This window comes from Cannabis sativa, chromosome X, assembly GCF_029168945.1.
Source record: "Cannabis sativa cultivar Pink pepper isolate KNU-18-1 chromosome X, ASM2916894v1, whole genome shotgun sequence".
Classification (NCBI taxonomy): domain Eukaryota; kingdom Viridiplantae; phylum Streptophyta; class Magnoliopsida; order Rosales; family Cannabaceae; genus Cannabis; species Cannabis sativa.
In genome coordinates, this window is record NC_083610.1 from 73,348,014 (window position 1) to 73,368,415 (window position 20,402).

Genomic DNA, 20,402 nt, shown 5'->3' on the forward strand with positions numbered 1-20,402 from the left:
TATAAAAATTAACTCAAATTCTAATATTAAGTTTCACTTTTTACAGGCGAATTCACCTAGTGGGGGTAGGGGTGTTCACTAAGTATCCGATCCAATCCAATCCGCACGATCCAATCCAATCCAATCCGCAAAATGCGGATATCCGCACTTGCGCGGATTGGATTGGATTGAAAAATCTAAAATCCGCACTTGTGCGGATTGGATGTTGTTTGACCTCAAAAAGTAACCGATCCAATCCAATCCGCACTTAATTATATATATTTTTAAAAAATTATAATATATAATATATATTAATTTTCTAGTAATATTAAAAAAAAAACACAAATTTCTAATTTATTAATCTTTTTTAGTAATATATTGAGTTAGTCTATTTTATTTATTTTATAATAAAAAACACTAGAAAAATTATTCTATTCAAATAGACACATACACACAAATTTAAATATATATACTAATTTATTTATTTTAATAATAAATACATATATATTTTAGTGTAAAGTATATATTAACATATATGTATATGGGTTTGATTTATATATAAATGGTGATGGAAATAGAATATTATTTGAGATTAAGAAACAATAGTCTTTTTTTAATTTTTTTTCTATGAAATATTAAATAATTTATTATTAAAAAAATAACCGATCCAAAATAACCGATCCAATCCGCACTATTGCGGATTGGATTGGATCGGATTTAAATTATTATGCGGATCGGATTGGATCCAAAATATGAAATCCGCACTTAGTGCGGATTGGATGTTGTTTGACCAAAAAAGTGCGGATTGGATCGGATGAACACCCCTAAGTGGGGGGAGAGGTAGATAGATACCCACTAAATTAATAATAATCCTCAAAAGAAAAAGAAGTAATTTTGGAAGTAAGGAAGTGGAAACAAAAAGCTAATTCGTTTTTTATGTATTTTATTTTTCATTTCTTTTTTGATACTATGCGTTTATATATATAAGATGTAAATCAATATTTGTAATTTCATCCCATTCTATAGTATAGTAAGAATTAGTGGTGGCCAGAGGCATGGAAGTAGCGGAGAAAAGCAATAATAAAGAGCAGGTGGTTTTAACCATCGACCCACCACCACCACCACTACCAGATCATAATATTATCAGTAATAATCACAAAATCTTGAGACGTCTCAACTATTCAAAACCAAGGTCTCGATTCGAGGAGTTCACTCATCCCTTAATCCCTCCCAACAGAGTCCCCGAATTCTCCCATGAACTCCACCCAACCACAACTTCATCCTCCGATGATGATGATGATGATGATGATGATGAGAACGACGACGCCGAGTGGTACGGTGAAGTCTACAACGACGAAGACCACGACCGCTACAGAAAACAACAACGAAGACGCCAGAAAAAGATGAACAAAAGAGCAGTGATGGAATGTTCTCTGTTTCTCATCATAATGACTTGCTTAATCTGTTCCCTCACTCTTCAACCACTCAAACACAAGAGGCAATGGAGTTTGGAGATCTGGAAATGGTGCCTGATGATCATGGTCGTCTTCTGCGGCCGCCTACTCTCGGGCTGGGTCGTCGGTTTCTCCGTCTTCCTAATAGAGAAGAATTTCATGCTCAAAGAGAAAGTAGTCTATTTCGTTCACGGTCTCCGGAAAAGCTTCCAGAACTGCGCGTGGTTAGCACTCGTCCTAATTGCGTGGATGATCATGTTCCCGGACGTTCACAAACACCACAAATTCCTCAAAAAGATCTTCCGATTCCTAATCGCAATCTTAGTCGGCGCAACGATTTGGCTACTGAAGATCGTGTTCGTCAAAGTTCTTGCATCCTCGTTCCACGTGGCCACCTTCTTCGATCGGATGAAGGAGAGCGTTTTCCACCATTACATTTTGGACGCGCTCTCGGGTCCGCCCGCGGATGAAGAAGAGGATCAGATCGAGGAGACGCGGCTTCGGCGGCTTAAGGCTTCTAAGTCGATGCCGGCTCGGCTGATGAGGCAGCAAGATGGGTCTGGGAGGAGGAGGATTGATATGGATATGCTGAGGAAGCTGAGCAGGCAGCGTCGTGCCACGGCTTGGAGCGTGAGGAGGCTTGTGACTCACGTGATGTCTTCGGGGCTTTCCACTATATCGACCATGGTTGATGATTTTGGGACCACTGAGTCCGAAATTACCAGTGAGTGGGAGGCTCGTAACTCGGCCAAGAGGATTTTTAAGCATGTTGCCAAGACTGGTGCCAAGTTAGTTTATCATCTATACTCTACTCTCACTTATTATTTATTATACACACTAATTTTGCCACATAAATTAACTTCCCCTATAATAAATAAATAAATTCTATCCTTATAAATAAATATTTAAATTAATTTTTCACTACAATAATATTAATTGGTCTAAATAATGAATTTTTTTTTTTTTATATAAAAAATTAATTTAAATATACTAATAAAAAATAATATCTATATACATATATACTATATCTATATAACTATAATTATCATCTCATCACTTTTCGTTCTTCTTTTTTATTTTTCTATATTTGATTGATATATTTATCTTGATTTGTTTTTTCAAGATATAATATATTAATCAAATATTAAACTGGAATTTGAGTATTACTTCTAAGCCTCTAATCAAATTTATAAAAACTATTCATTGAAGGTACGTAATAATCTTTTAATAACATGGTAAAGTACCAGGAACTAATGTTTTAAACATATAGTTTTTTTATCCATTCACTTAAATGTTTTACCTCATTATAATCACTTGACCTCCATTTTAATTTAGTTGTGATGATGATAATAGTATCACTATAAATTACTATCAAATATAATTATTTTAAAAATTAAATAAGTAATAAATAATTTATAATTTGTAATATTTAACACAATACTTTTTTTTTTTTTTATAAAATTTTAATTATGATTAATTTTATTTTACAATTAATTTTTTATAATTAGTTACTAATAAAAATATTTTAGCAATTAATTTTTTTATTTAAATTATTAAAATATTTATAGCAAAACTATTTATAATTTGAAACTATAACATATATATAACCTTGTAATTTAAAATTATTTCACATATAATCTTATAATTTGAAATTGTTACGAAAAAAATAAATAGAAGAAGAAAATATTAAAAACAAAAAGGGTTTCTTCCTCTTCGAAATCTATCTGTTATTAACGCTTAAGATAAAACTTCAGAAATGTGTAAGAGAACAAACCAGATACATGAGAGCTCGATACAACTCGTAGAGACTCAGTGGATTGGGATTAAAAGAAATAATTATTTATTTAACATATTTATTTAATAAATTTATTTTAAGAAGTTTAATTTTTGTAAAATAAAATGAAATTTTATTGCAATTATTATAATTAAATTGTTTGACGGTTAAAAATATTATAATATAGAAACTTAAATATAAAAATAAAATGATTTATAAATATTAATTACTCTATTCAATATTTTAATTATTTAATGAAAAAATAATTTTAGATTGTACCAAATAAATATATATAAAAAAATATCTAAGTCAAAAGGGATAATTACATAACGTATTATTTTTTGTAAAAAAAATTACATTTTGTGTTTAAAGAATTTTTTTTACATTTTTACAGTTTTTTATAAAAATAACATGAAAACAATAAAAAAAAAAACTACATTAAAGTAAAATAAAAATAACATTTAAATAACAACAAAAAATAACATACAGATAACAAAAAATTAACAACAAATTAACAAGAGTACAATATAAAAAAACTATATTTTCTGTAAATAAAATAAAAAAAAATCATAAAAATATTTAAAATTCCGTGAAATCATATTTTTGTAATTTTTTTTTGTTGTTTTTGTGTATTTGTGAAATTATCCCATGTAAAAATGAGATGGATAAGTTAAGGAATACCTATTTTTTATATCCATTAATCAAAAATACTTTCATATTATATTTTATTAAAATATACCCACTTTTGTGAGTGTATTGTCTAATGTACCCTTACCCTCCACTTAAGTCTATCACATAATTTACATTATTCTAAGAAGTATAATGAGAACATCATCATAAAAGTGGGTATATTTTAAAGAATATAAAAAAAAAAAACAAAGTAAATTGAGTATACAATATAATTTCCTTATTTTTTTTTAATTAGATAGCAAAATTAAATATACAAAAATAAGATTATAAGTGCACCCATATATATATGGATTATTTTTTAATGAATATTAGCTATTGATGAGAACTTTTAAAGGATAACTATAATTAAATGTGAATTTTAAAAATTTTAATTTAATAACCGATAATAAAAAAATTAAAATATTTATGCTTAATTTTATTATTTAATTAAAAAAAGCTCTATTTTTTACACTAAAACATCAAATATATATTTCTATTTAACATTACTTAACTCAAACTCAATTTCATTTAATTAGATATCAAAATTAAACTTAAAACATTAAAGGGCACACTGCCACGTTCAGTCGTCCACAAACTTAACCCATGATTACAGTTCAATCATTCATGTTTTTTATAATCATAATTATTAATTTAAATAATTTATTGTTATATGAGAGTGATGTTGTTGGTATGTTTTTTTATTGAGTGGAATTAATGCTCGTATAAAGCAAATGGGATAATATTATTAGTTAAGTACCTACCACTACACCAATTTTATCACTTTTTGAAAAAATTACCAACTACAAAAGAATGAATAGCTATAGGCCGGTGTGTTCCTTTTTCATTCCTTAAATTCTTTCTCTTATAAAATTAGTTATTCTTTTTGAATACCAGTCGATTTGGATTTGAAGGTAGCGTGATCACTACCAAAACAAATTTGTTATTTTTTCTTCCATAAATGTTGTTATTTTATGAGGGAGAAATGTCTTGTTAATTAGAAACTCAATAAATATATATGGAATATTTTTTAAGGCATATTACCATGAGTAATAAATAAATTTAATTATGAATATTAATTTTAAAAATATTAAACCATTAAATTTTGGTCCGATAGCCAATAATAGAAGAAAATTTTAATTTTTTATGCTTAATTTAGGTACTTAATTAAAAAAAAATATCAAAAAATACATATTTTTACACTATATAAAAAATATGTTTATATGTAAAATATTTAAGTCAAATTCAACTTTTTTTATCGTTTTTTTGTATTATTTTTTTTTCAGCTGATGGACTAATCTCAACCCATATAATGTAAAAATGAGAAATTTTTCTAATTAAATAGAAAAATTAATCATAAACACTCAAAATTTTCTAATATTACAAAACTCATCAAAAGTGCACTCATATATATATATATATATATATCAATACATAAAATCCGCACAACATTTAATGTATACACATAATAGAATCAGGGCCGACCCTGAAAATATATGGGCCAAAGACGAATTAAATTTTGGGGCCCTCAAAAATATATAAAATAAAACATAAAAGAAAGGTGTTATGGGATTTGAACTCATGACCTTTGACATTATGTCATCCACCTCAACCAACTAAGATATATATATATATATATATTTGTTACTTATAATACATTTAAATTTTACTTAAATAAAAGCTTAATAATTTTTTCTATTTTTTATTTTGGACCCCGGAAAGTGTGGGCCCTAGGCACGGGCCTAGCCTGCCTATGCCTAGGGCCGGCCCTGAATAGAATCAGCTTTGATACTATTTGTTAGTTTTGTGGTACTAAATTAGGTATGCATCAGAAATATATTTTCTGATTATCATCGTACCACATCTCAAGGATCACCACCTATATACATGAAATATGAAATAAAAAGATGACATGAAATATTTACCTCTTAAAGCGAGTCAGGATATTCTTGAATCTTTTCGTAAGTTGTATCCTTATAATAGTGATGAAGAACTCACATCGTGATTTTCTAGACCTTCCACTACACACAAAGATTAGTATGAGCTAATAGGATAAAACTGTATAAGTGTTCTTGGTTTGATCTCAACTCACGGGCAATAACTCTTTTTCTCTGGGGTGAATAGTGATATGATTAATTAATCTTTTTAGATTTCCTAAATTATAGGGTATATATAAATTTAGGATAATTACATTAATTTAAATTAATATAATAATAATAAAAATTTAATTAAAAAATTTATTTATTATTTTAAATATTAAAATAATAATATTTAAATAAATATCTTTAACCAATTCTATTATAGCTATTTATTTTGAATTTAAATATTTAGTTTAAAGTAAATATTATATAATAACCGATTAAGCGAATCTCTCAACCACTTAAGAGAATATCTCAACCACTTGAAGAGAATCTCTCAATTATTTTGAGAGAATATCTCAACTAACATAAATATTTATAACTATTTTTTAAATTTAAATTCAAATAAATATTATCTTTTGAATTAATTAATTAATTAATCTACATACAAATCTAGTAGGGCTCGACTTATTTTATAGGTGTATCCCTTGTCTTAACACAGTGATTATAGCACCATCATTGTCTTAACTAGACAATGGCGATGTCTTTGTCTAGACAAAATTTTGTATTTTCTCCAATTTATTTAAATAATAAATTTGCAATAAATTATTTATTACAAAATATATAATTACTATTTTGACAATTTAAAATAGATTTTTTTGAATATCATTATACAACTTAATCCATTCCCTTGATAGTGTTTCAAGGCGGCGATCCAAATTATTAAGAATCTAATAAATAATTTATATAAAGTAAGATTTTTTTTTTTAAAAAAAAAAAATCAAACTTATTTATATTTGTAAACTCATATCTTAACAAATAAAGAAAAATAATTAAAAATTCAATAAAAATATATAATTATTTTGAAAAAAAAAAGTTATAAATTAAACTAAATTTTTACTTAAACAAATTTATATTTTTTTAGAAAAATAAAATATACTCAAGTTTGTGCTCGTAAAATTTAGTTTTTACAAAAAATAAATTTTTAATATATTATTTTTAATATCTAAATGAATTTTTTAATAAAAAATAAATAACTTTTTAAATCGCTTAATTAGTTTTAAAATTATAATATATATTTTAATTTTTTTAATTATTCAAAATAATTTTTTCTTAAGATCTAAATTAATTTTTTAAGATTTACTTAAAAAAGTATTAAATCTTTCTCATGTTTATTTTGAGGGGGTACGATTTGATAGTTGTCAAAATTTAGGGGGCAAAATTGTTAATTTACAAAGACACTTCATCATTTAAACAGAATAATGTGACTGAACCTAAGAGAAGGACTAAATTTCTGTAGACGTAAAAGTTAAGGGGGATTCTTAACAAGTCGTATATTTTAGGGGGCAAAATAAGTATTGTCGAAAGTTCAAGAGTAAAATTTACTAATTACTCTTAAATTTAATATAATTAATCTTAACAATTTGATGTCTAACTCAATTATTACCTTTAACAAGATACATAGAAGAGGGCGATTTACTTCGCTTCCTCAAGTATGAAGAGGTTTACACCATCTTCCCTCTTTTCGAAGGATCAGAAGGTGGAAAGATCTCAAAGTCTTCCTTCCGAAACTGGGTGGTAAATTACAAAACTAATTATATCATATTTTTTAATTAATTAGTCTATTAGAATAAAATAAATTAAAATATATGAAACTCGATATTTCTGTATATATAATACACAGGTGCAAGCATATGTAGAGCGAAAAGCTCTTGCGCATTCTCTAAACGACACGAAAACAGCAGTCCACCAACTTCACAAGTTGGCGAGCGCAGTGGTGATGGTGGTGATAACGGTGGTGTCACTCCTAGTGATGGGATTGGCCACAACCAAGGTGGTTTTTGTGGTCACCTCGCAACTTCTTCTAGTTGGGTTCATGTTTCAGAACACATGCAAGACAATGTTCGAGTCCATCATCTTTGTCTTCGTCATGCACCCCTTTGATGTTGGTGATCGTTGTGTCGTTGACGGCATTCAGATGATTGTGGAGGAGATGAACATTCTTACCACAGTATTCTTGAGATATGACAACGAGAAGATTTACTATCCCAACTCTGTGCTACTCACCAAGCCTATTAGTAATTTTAGAAGGAGCCCTGATATGGCTGATGCTGTAGAGTTCACCATTGATTTCTCTACTCCCTTAGATGACATTGTCCAGCTCAAGAAAGCCATACAAATGTACGTAATTATATATATATATATATATGTATTTGTATTACATTATATACATATTCATCAATTCTCTTATATGGATATGGATGTGCAGATACATAGAGAGTAAACCGAAGCAGTGGCATCCGAAACACAGCGTGTTAGTTAAGGAGATAGAGAACGTGAATGAGATGAGAATGGGTCTATACGTGCAACACACCATGAACCATCAGAACTATGGTGAAAAGAGCAGTCGAAGATCAGAGCTCGTCTTTGAACTTAAGAGGATATTTGAAACTCTTTCCATTAAATATCATCTTCTCCCTCAAGAAGTACGTCTCACTCAATTCAACATGCTCCCCAACCCCAGCCCTAGTCTTTCAACTTGAAACTCTTTGCTTAGCTTCTTTTTTTATAATGAGTTTTCATTGTATTTTTCTATTGTGTGGTGATCGATACATATTTATTATCTTCTTATTTGTGTGTACTTAGTTTATATATTAATGTTCAGAGTTTTTAATCAACGGTTGCTATGGTTTATTGATGTCTATCACTTGGTGCAAGCAATATTGATTCAGATTGTTGATGTAGTTTGACATCTTTGTAAATGTACGTTATATAATAGAGATTATACATGACAAAACTGCTATGTAATTTTTTGCCTTTATTAAACTAGTCATTTACTATAAAAATCTAATTCATATCATGAAGATAAAGATGGCTAATTAGATTAACCTAAATCTTGAGAAATCATGAACTTCTATTTATGTTACTAGACTCTTTGATTCACTTGCATTACTAGAAAATTAGGTTTTAGAAGAGTTTTCTTGAGCTTTCAGCATCGATTTTGGCAAAATTCGTTACCGACGTTATTCTAGATAATGCCATAGAGGGGCAGCATTAACCGACGGTATAAAGAGACCCTATGTCGTCAGTTATTATAAAATAACCGACGACATAAGGACGTGTCATTTGTATAATGCGTCTTTATAGCGTCGATTATTAGCAAATAACTAATGCGGTATTACTTTATGGCGTCAATTATTTATAAATAACTGACCTTATAGAAAATTAAATATTTTTATTTATTTTTCACATATTTATTTTTGTTTATTTTTATTAATTTATTTAAATTAAATATTATTTTCATATAAATAAAAATTAAATTAATTATGTAACTAAATGTATATATACATTATTCTAAATAAATATATTACACAAATATTTTAAAATTAGTCTAAGTATTTACAAATTATTATCTAACCAAACATAAAAAAATAAAGAAAAACAAATTTACAAGCTATCTAATCAAATAAAGAAAAATAGGGAGAAAAAATTCTTATGCAATTTAGCATCACTGCAAGCCTTCGTGAATCACTGCAGGTCTTTATGAATCATCGCAAGTAATAGTTCTATCTACTGTCGTTGTAACGGTAACAACTCAATTTTTGCATCATATGCCTTCTTACTTCCAAACTGTAAAAAAAATATTTTTATTAGTACATGTATTTGTTATACCCAAAATTTGGCTATTTACCAGAAGCTGACACGTGTACTACAAAAGAAATATGAATAAGCTCAATGATTATAATACTAAATTGCATTATTAAATGCGACTAAATAACTCATCTCAATTAATTATAGTTGATAGAAATATTCAAACTCGCTACCACATAAGCATATGCGAGATAAGAGTAATAATTATTAATAGATGTAATTGACGAGATAATATGCCTATCTCTGAATAAATAGAATATATGTGATGATCTTCAGTAGACAACCTGACAGCTCTAATACCAAAATTATAACGCCTTAATGATTAGGCACGCTATAGTGACTTTTAATTACAATGCACACATTTGCTAATCAAAGGGTTTTATTAAAAATCGAGATAATTTTAAACTTTTATATTCTAAATATGTATAAACTTATCCAAAAGGGTTGGGATCCCATTTTTAAACTTATTTATACAATCAAAATAAACTTTATAAACATGTCGCACATCGACTACAAAAGGAAACTTGAGTTGTCTTGAGACTGAACTCTTCAAGTCGTTCTGTCTGGACATGTACAACCATCTCTAAGCTCTGGACTCATTGCTGCTCAGCCTTAACATTTCCTTTACCTACACATTCAAGCAATAACTGTGAGTCGATAAACTCAGTAAGAAAAGCATATAACATACAATATATTACCGACTTGTATTTAGGTGCTCATACACCTATCTACAAGGCTTCACAAATGATTAAGAACATTCTTAACAAAGGTACGACCTCTGTACCACATGCACTATATATTGCTATTGTACTAGTGTTGGTAGGATTTGAACCGTACCCTGAGTACAACTAAGTATTATACCACATGCACTAGTGTTGGTAACACCAGATTACACTCTTAAACATCATGTGTTGTTCCACATGCACTTAGTACCGCTACCGTACTAGTATTGGTAACATATGAATCATATAACAGCATGTATATAACATACATACAAATATACACATATATATATTCTATGCTAATCTTACCTCGTTTTTAAATTCAAGTGTGTCGATCGACCTGAATAGAAAATCTCACACTGAACAAAGGCCCTAGTCACAATCACGTAAAATAGGTAAACAACTTTCTAAAACAATTTCGGGAATCTAAACTTGAAACTAGAAGTTTCCCTATCGATAAATAGCATGACAAAGTCCTAAATATCATGGAAATACAAGAAAATCAACTAAATGAAAAAACTGCCTGAAAAATGGCAGGCCATTTCAGTAAAAATAGCAAGCTATTTTTTGGGTCTTTCCCTAAAAGAATGGTAGACAGTTTTTGCAAAAACAGTCTATCGTTTTTCACTGTAGAAAAAAAAAAAGACTCTTCAATTTGACTCAACACTACTCTAAACTTTCCAAAATTCTCCAGAATTCCTATAATCATCATTATGAACCATTTCCAAGTGACAGAATCAAAAATAACACAAACATGCACAATCCACCATAGTTGAGTTAAGTGTGAGTTCTTGAACTCAAACTTGCTCAACATCATAATCAGCCCTTAAATTTAACTCAAATAAGCCTAAAACAACTTAATTCAATTTCAGAAAACATCCCCTAGCTCCTAGGGTTCGGACAAAACTGTTGGGTTTTATGCCCTAAATAAAACTCATTTCAATATAATCAGATTTACTTATTAATATAGATCAGAAATAACATTTAATGTTGCATGGTTCACATGATTTATTTCATGATTATATGTACATAATGTATGAATTCTATTTAAGTCCAGAACATATCAATGTGTTAATGATTATCGTGTTGTCAACACAGTGGAATATAATTTTAATTATATGTTCGAAAGTTTATTCCCTGATTTGTCAGAACACTGGATTTAGACTGACATGGTATAGGTATTCTTACACCTTGGATAAGTGTTATGTCCTTTCCAGGACATTGGCAAAGTTTACCAGCATCGGATGTATGGAGTATAGATCGGAAGGGACCGATATTGAACTTTGATTAGATATATTAGAATTTACCGTAATATCTATTCAATTCAATATCACCTGTTGATCCTAGATCAAATGATCTTAATCCTGATATGATTAGGTTCAATCTCAAGAGTGTTATTCGTGTTCTTTGATTTGTTAGTTAAGCCTACTTTTGGGTCAGGGTGATACGTACATTTTGGGAATACAGTAGTGCAATTGAGTGGGAGCGCTAACATAAATATGGAATCTATAGCTTCTATCTGGCGAATAGAAAGTAAATGATGATTTCCTTCGAGCTTAACCAAACGAAAATAAATGGTGGAGATCTCATTTCACTTAGCTGAAATATCATTTATACAGGGTTAAGTGTTTTAAGGATAAAATACATTGTAGGGTGTTACGGTAATTTAATCCCTTTACAGTGTAAATCATCTATATAGAGGATCATTGATCACATTAGGGTTATAACAATGGATAACTAATGACGTGTCTATATCGTGGAACATATAGAGCGTTCTATATACTGAGAGTGCAATTCTAAGTTATATGCGTGGATTCAACGAAGAATTAATAATTCAGTGAATTTAATATATAAATTCTTGATCTACTTATTGGAAGCTCGGATATATAGATCCATGGTCCCCATACTAGTTGAGACCATACTGCTTGTAAGACTCAGTTAATTGATTTTGATTAATCAATTATAATTCTAAAGTTAGACTATGTCTACTTTGTGAATTTTCACTAAACAATGGCAAAATTGTAAAGAAAAGAGATTCTAGGTTTATTTATTAATTAAGAGACTTTATATGTCTAATTAATAAATATATTAAATGACAATATTATTTAATAATTAATTTTAGTTATTAAATAATTAGAATTGGCATTTAAATAGTTGAATTTGAAAATTGGCTTTTTTGAGAAAATCAGATACAGGAATGATAAAACAGAAAAATTGCATAAATGAGGCCCATTATCCAAGCCCATGGCCGGCCACACTTTATGGGTTTTATCATTTATTTTTTCATTATTTTAATGCCAAATAATTCTAACCTAAACCTAGGTGGTTACCTATAAATAGATAGTGATGGCTAGGGCTGAGCATTTATACTGCTGGGCCGACCAACCCGGCCGACCCAACCCGAAAATGGGCCGAACAGGTTGCTTAAAAGTGGGCCGAAAGTTAAATGGGTGCAAAATTTGTCAACCCGTGTAGGATGGGTCGGAAACGGGCTCAGCCATTTGTGGCCCAATCAACCCAACCCGGCCCGCACTATTCACATTAATATATATATATATATATATATATTTATCCATATAAATAACATTTTATTCTTTTTCCTAACCCTAACTTAACCCTAAGAGACCGCCTCCTTCACTTCACCTTTCTTTCTATTGTTCAGACAAACACAGCCCATCTCCCTCTCTCTTTTGTATGAATTTCCTAACCCTAGTAGACATAAGGATGCCGCCTCCCTCCTCTCTCTCTCTCTCTCTCTCTCTTTCTCTGTATCAGCTTTGCACTTTCCCTTACCTGACGCGCACACACACCACCATTGGCAAGTTTTTCTACCATAAAAACTCAAACAAGGGTGCAAATAAGGTAAGTTATGTCTCTAATCTTTATTTTTTTCTTTGCTGGAAGTTTGATGGATGACCTTTCTCAATCGCAATCTCACCCATTTTTTTTTGGTTTGCTGGAAAAATCTCAGGCAAGGGCCGGCGACGGTACTCTATCCCACGACTCTCTTTGCTCTCTCATTTGGCACTCAACAACAATCTCCCTCCGTCCAGGACCACACCAAATCAGTCCAACACCCATGTTCGTCTCTTTCCCTTTGTTATTTTTATTTCATTAGAAACTTTTGTTATTTTTATTTTATTAGAAAAAAAAAGCAGATTTAATTATTTTTTATTTTTTTTATTTTTGTTTCTGATTTTTTATATAATGAGTTATTAAATGAGTATTTAATTTGTAGTGTAATATTTTATAATTAGATTTGATCATATTGTTTATGTTATTGTAAAAAGGAATCAAATTATTTTTATTATTTATGTTGTTTTAGAAAAAGTTTCAGATTATTTTTTTTTATGTATATATAAACATGAGATATATTTGTATGTTATATTATTTATTTCTTTTTTCAGATTGAGCTCAAAGAATTAATGTTGAAAATGCCAACTAGTAAATAAAAACTCTATAGCTATTTTGCTTGACTGGGAATAATTAAAATAAAGGTATTTTGTCCACTCCTTGATTTGATTAACATATAACTTGTATTTGTTGATATTTTCTAACTTCAAACTTTATTTGTTCAATTTTTTGGTGCTCATTGATTTATGTTCAGATTTTTTTGTTGTTGCTGTTTTCCTTTTAGTAGTTATAGAATATATATAGTAGTTTTATATAGATTGCCCATAAATTTGAATAATTTTCTATGTTGAATTGTTGGTAATGAACTTGAGGACAAGGATACCAAAAGGAGAAGACTTGATATTCTTGATTGATGATGTTGGAAATATTATATGTTATTTTTTTCAAGTTTGTAGTCACTCACTGTGATTGTCTAGTTACTCATAGGCAATTTATGAGGGACAATTTTTTTTACAGTTTTAAGACTTGGATTTTGGATGACTAATAAACTTTGAATGATTTTTCTATTTTCTTTAATTTAGGTATGAATTTGTGACCATATTCATATTTAAATTTTGTAATTTTTGTAACTGTGAAAAGTATGGGTTGTAACCCAACCCAACCCATAATGATTGGGTTGGTTTGGGTTGGGTTATACATAAAATTTAAAATGAATGGGTTAGAATTTAATAAACCGATCTTATTGGGTTGGCCCATTAAAATAGTCTCAACCCGGCCAACCCAACCCATGCACAGCCCTAGTGATGGCTCTCATTCACACTTGAACTTTGTCAGATGAAAAACTGAGCCTCTATCTATTCTCTATAGCCGAAACCTCTTCTTCTCTTTTCTTCTTCAATAATTTCGAAATCCTTAAGTAAATGAGTGAGTGCCCACACACATCAAGTGGTATCTCAATCATAGTGTGTAAGACTGTGCAAAACCATCCAACAAGAAGGAGAATCAGCATCAAAGGAAGGAGAGAAAGAGATCCAGGTTCAGATATTGATAATGCTCTGCTACAGAAAGGAATCAAGGGCTAGATATCTGAACGGAAGGAGTCATTATATTCCGCTGCACCCAATGTAAGGTTTACTAAATTTTATATGTGTTTATTTCATTGTTTTAGAATTCATATTAGGATGTTAAAACATACTTGTTAGTAAATCTAGATCCTGGTAAAATATATCCAACAAGAACTACTACATAACATTTGCATGCTTAAAAAAAACCAAAAACTCTCAAAAACTAAAAAGGAAGAAGCTAGGGTTATACCTTGAATTACACCATTTGAATCTTGCTAAATAACCTCTGAATTACTGATCACAAGCTGGGTTTTTCCCCTGATTTGGTTGAGCCGAAGCAAGAGAGAGGGAGAGCAAGACTTAGGTTTCTAATTTTGTCTTTTCCTTTGATTATCTCATAATTTTCTAAAATAAAGATAATTCTAAATTTTCTTATTTCCCTTAGTGGCCAGCTGCCAACTAGAGAACAAACCACCTATCCACAAAACCAAAATACCTAAAATGGCCTCCCTTAAGAGCTTAAATGATAAGATGGCTTAGGAGTAAAATGGTCCAATACCATAACCCTGCCAAATTCCGATATTTTAAATATCAATTTATGAATACCCCACTAAATAAAAAAATTCTAAACTAACCCATGTGACTAAATTGGCCATTCGTCGCATTTTCTATCGTCATCGAGCAAAAATCATTAAAACTATAAATTTTACATATAACATAAATAATACATTTAGAGTTTAATAAAACCTCCAAAATTAAAAAACTACAACTCTAATGCCTAATTCTGAAGATGGGACCCATAATAAATATAAACTCATATATAATTATTAAATATTAATAATTAATGTTAATTTCCTTACTAATCTATAATCTAATTATGCGGTCATTACAATCTAAGTCTGATCCTAAGACAACCTCAGAATAATGTAATGGTCATATACTTAGTGTATACCATTAATAGATCTAGGGATGCCCTAATTATGAACTTAAGAAAAGCTAAAACTGTTAATTGAGGTTTGAATTATTGATAGCTATTTTAAAATGATTATGGGATGACCATCCTATGGTCATTAAGATAACAAAGTTTTTGTTTCAACAAATACTACTTTTTAAGAACATGACTAAATCTGAAAAACAAAGTTACAAAGAAGAGAATATATTATTTGATTCAAACCCAAAGTGTTTTATCATCTTATACTATATAAGATGGTCCCACTACCTCTATTGTATTAACGTAAGTCGTCACAACTAAAGAAGACAACACCACTGATATTTCTAGACAAAAAGTCATAGTACCTCGTCGTAGTGAGAGAGTTTCTAAGAATCCACCCTGTTATGACTTAGATAACACTAATGATGGCAGATCATTGTTAGTTTAAATAAGTAATTAATATTCCTTATATGAAACTAAGACTTGAAGCCAAGATAACTATTATTTAACCAATCACATGGATCAATCAAAAGTTTTTCAAATACAAGGACAAGAAGGGAAACTATGCTCAGTTTATTCAATGAACTTAAGCAAACTTCCCGTTCCTAGTATTATGGGTTTGATGAGATCATCAAAACCTATGACTTTTGGTATACCTGGTAATTTACTTACTCCTTCGCAAGAAACTTACTTTAGAAGTGTTATTCAATGGCTCACTCTAAAAGAGGTCATTAGACTTCCAGATATAGGGTTTTTTTTAATCTTGGGAATAGTTTCAACTATTCTACAAAATATAAAGGCAAAGGAAATAATTCTTAAGCATCAACAGTGAGAGGTCTCATGTATGCTCCGGTATACACTACACCAAAAATCTACTATTGAGTGGGAGTTATGAGTAGGTATCAAATTTAATTCAGGATAAGAACATTGGAAGACAATCGTATAAGTCTTAAGATTAAAAGAGGAACTATATGTTAATATATAAAGGTGGTGCTTTGGACCTTTTAGGCTACACTAACTCAAATTTCTAGACTTGCATCAACGCTAGAACGTCTACTTGTAAGATGGTGATTACTCTGGGGTGGGACAGTACTTTTTGGAGAAGTGTAAAATCCTTTCTAGGGTCTCTAACTCTTCCAGTGAGATTGGATATTAAAGTGGGTCCAAAATCTACTAGACAATTATTCAGCTTAAGGAAAGTTTTATACAGTTTTTGGTGTTATTCTAGTTGTGGGTTAACTACTAACATTACTTTACAATAACATAGATGTAGTTGTCAAATAGTGAAGAATCTAGAACTCTAAGAGAAGTAAACATATAGATAGAAATTTCACAATATCAATGATTTTGTGACTAAGAAGGATGTGATGGTGGAGAAGGTTGATACTAAATATAACCTATCAAATTCTATTATAAAGATAATACTACATATGACACTTGATATGGACAGCAAGAAGATGAAAATAATTGAAATGAACTTTTAGTTTTATATTAGTGCAAGTGGGAGTTTGTTAGGATTTTATGCCCTAATAAAACTCATTTCAATATAATTTTATTTACTAATTAATAAAATATCAAAAATCATTTCAAGTTGTTTGGTTTACATGTTATTTTCATGATTATATGTTTAATATATACAAATTCTAATAAATCTCAAACATATAGTTACTCATGATTATAGTATTATCAACACAGTAAAAAATAATCATGATTATATGCTTAACTATTTAATCCCAAGATTTATCAGTGCACTAGATTTATACTGATGTGATAATCAGCGATGTAGTTTGCTTACACTTGTATAAGTGGAATATCTTTTCTAGGGCATTAACAAAGTAAACTTGTATTAAATGCATCGGCTATACATTGAAATAAACTGATATTGACAGTGGAAAAGATATTATCACTTACCACTATTTTTTCTAAGTCAATGTCACTTAGTTGATCTTAAGTCAATCCTGAGATGGTGAAGTTGTAGCTTAATTATAATATATACGGGTTGATTTTTTCGTTACCAGCTTACCCGTCGGACTAGCCCATACTTACATCTTGAGAATTTAGTAGTGCAATTGAGTGGGAGTATTAATCATAGATATCGAATCTAAAGCTTTTATAACTATTTAGAAGTGAAACGATAGTTTCCTTAGAGCTTGGCTAAAACAATATAAATGAAAGAGTTCTTATTTCGGCAATTATATTAGTAACTGAAATATCATTAAAAAAGCTAAGTGTTTCGGTAATTATGGTTTTTTCTACAGCATAAGAGCTTTCTTGAATCAAAATTTGGATCCCATTTCAAAGAAATAAGCCACTATTTATAGGCTTTACAAGTTAATAAATTATATTAATTATAAAATACTCAATTAATGTCTTTAGGCAATCTTAATGACCTGATCTTCAGAGATTTAGGGACTGATTTCGTGGATCTAGAATAAGTCAGCTCCATCTGCAGTCTGGGTAATCAGTCAATCCCCTTGTGACTTTCTTGTGGAAAATCAAGTATGTTCATGGGTTAGTTTATTGCAGGTTGTTTTTGGTCATCTAGCTAGACACTATTCGGTCACCATGTTAGGATGTTCTAATTGATTCAACAATTCTAACATAGTACATTATACTTCCTATTACGTTGTCCAGTGTGAATGACTTTAAATGAGCTAACAACCGTCCAATTACTCATTTACCAAGCCATGTGTCACCTCTTTCTATGCCATGTCATTTGGATGATTTTTGGGATAACAGGGACAGTAAAGGAGTTTCTTGTAGTATTGCCTATCAATTGAAAACAAAATAAAATTAATACAGAAAAAACTTCTTCAAAGGTATATATCGAACAGTTATCGACGAGTATTGAACAATATAATAAAATAATTTTATTCTAAAATATCATGAACAATCGGACAAACATCGAGCAAGTATCATATAGGATCGAAACTTATAACAATCTATATTATCGAACATATATTGTGAAATTATCGATCATATCGTACAACTTTTCTCTATCGAACACCATCGAAACTTCATCTCTAACCTCTAAAAATACTTTTACCGAGCAACTATCGAACATGAATAGAATTATCCAATTTTACACAGAAAAAATGAGAAAAGCACAAGAAATGCATATCTGATTTTTTTCACCAACAAATTAACAAAACACACAACTAAATAAACGTAAAAGGTACGTCTTCATCGTCGTAGGTTGGGTCATTGCGGGTGGTGACTCGACTGGAGAAAATGGTGGGAATGTGGGTTTGGGTGACTGGGCGTGATGAAGAGAAGAGAAAGCGAGGAGAGAAGGGAAGAGAAACAAAGAGAGAGAGAGAGAGAAAGTGAGTTAGAGGGAGGACTTTGATGGGAGGGGTAATTTTAGATTTAGGGGAAATGTGCATATTTTTTTAAAGGGGATAAAAAAAAGATTTGTCTTTGTTTAATTTGGCCACAATTTAAGTATGAATACCCAAATTTTCTAATTAAATGTGTGGGACTCGATATTAAATTATACAAATAGTTGTATGTTATCTCTTGTGGCGTTTTGCACCTTAAGATACCCCTTAGTATTTCTCTATCTTTAATTCAATTCTTATTTTATAGTCTTATAATAATGATAAAAAAAAGGCCCTTATAAATGTGAGCGTCAATACACGAAGAAGAAAAGGCAAAAAAGTTTGAGAGAGAAAGGATGGCCCGAACAAAAAATGATTAAAACATGGTTAGCTGAGCTCCCAATTCCATATGTTCCCACGTTTGTCAGAGATCTTCTAACATTGCACATGAATTAGAGTATTCACCTCATGGTAGCCGTATGACCAGGGCAGCTTTGGCTAGGGAAGCAACTGGAGTCGAAGATCTCGATATGCAGAGAAAGAGAAAGACGAATGAATAAAAAAAAAAGAAAAATTTACAATAATATACATTTTTTGCATCTAATTTACAATAATAACATTACTACTATTACTGACGTGTCACGTTAGTTAATCTAACGTTTTTCATTTTTATCATATAATTTGAGATATATTTTAGTTACCTCTAAAACTTATTTGTAACATAATAGTAATTATTCGTTATTTTCAAATTATATTATGATAACTTATAATTTAAAATACATTTAATTAACCTTAAATATTATTTTCGAAACTAATGAGTTGTTATTTAATATAGCAAGCTACCATTTTTATATACCAATTATTTTATATACTTTTTTGTTATTTTGAAAGCTAATTTGTTATCTTATAATATGATACAATTCAATTAGCAAAATTATAAAATAAATGTTAAATAAGATTTAAAATAATTATAAAACAATAACTAATCGTTATATTAGTAATTAAATAATTTTTTTAAAAAAAAAATAGCAAAAAAATATATGTTTCCGACATCTTAAAATATTCACATTGAAGAGTAGATCATAATAATATTTTTTTAAAGTTAAAAGAATAATAACATGGCCAAAAATAATTTTTAAAATTTACAAAAAAAAAAAAAAAGAAAGATAATATAATGAAGCAAAAAAAAGTGTCTGGCAGTATTTTGTTTTATATTACAACTTTTTCAAAAAACAGTTTAAACAGTTTTTAGCTTTTGTAAAAACTGTGCCAAACAGATTCATAATATGGGTATTAGTTAGAGTTAGGCGGTACTGAAAATTACCATCGTCATTTTTGACAATTAAATCCACAACTTCCGGTGGTTGATGTAAGATTTCCAAAGAAAAATGGCAGAGATTGCCCAGATG

The 20,402-nt window shown here is 29.6% G+C and overlaps 1 protein-coding gene and 1 long non-coding RNA gene across 2 annotated transcripts; both read left to right on the forward strand.

The window, feature by feature from the left end:
• Positions 1 to 499: 499 nt before the first annotated feature.
• Positions 500 to 8,756, forward strand: LOC115697363 (mechanosensitive ion channel protein 10). The gene is made up of 4 exons (XM_030624342.2): positions 500 to 2,221; positions 7,409 to 7,529; positions 7,636 to 8,132; positions 8,221 to 8,756. The coding sequence occupies exons 1-4, from the start codon at positions 1,035 to 1,037 to the stop codon at positions 8,492 to 8,494; spliced, it is 2,079 nt and encodes a 692-aa protein (XP_030480202.1). The 5' UTR covers positions 500 to 1,034; the 3' UTR covers positions 8,495 to 8,756.
• A 4,150-nt stretch (positions 8,757 to 12,906) lies between these two features.
• Positions 12,907 to 14,276, forward strand: LOC115702871 (uncharacterized). Its single transcript, XR_004008961.2, has 3 exons — positions 12,907 to 13,186; positions 13,296 to 13,405; positions 13,732 to 14,276. It is a non-coding gene; the product is annotated as an uncharacterized LOC115702871 (long non-coding RNA).
• The last annotated feature ends 6,126 nt before the right edge of the window (positions 14,277 to 20,402 follow it).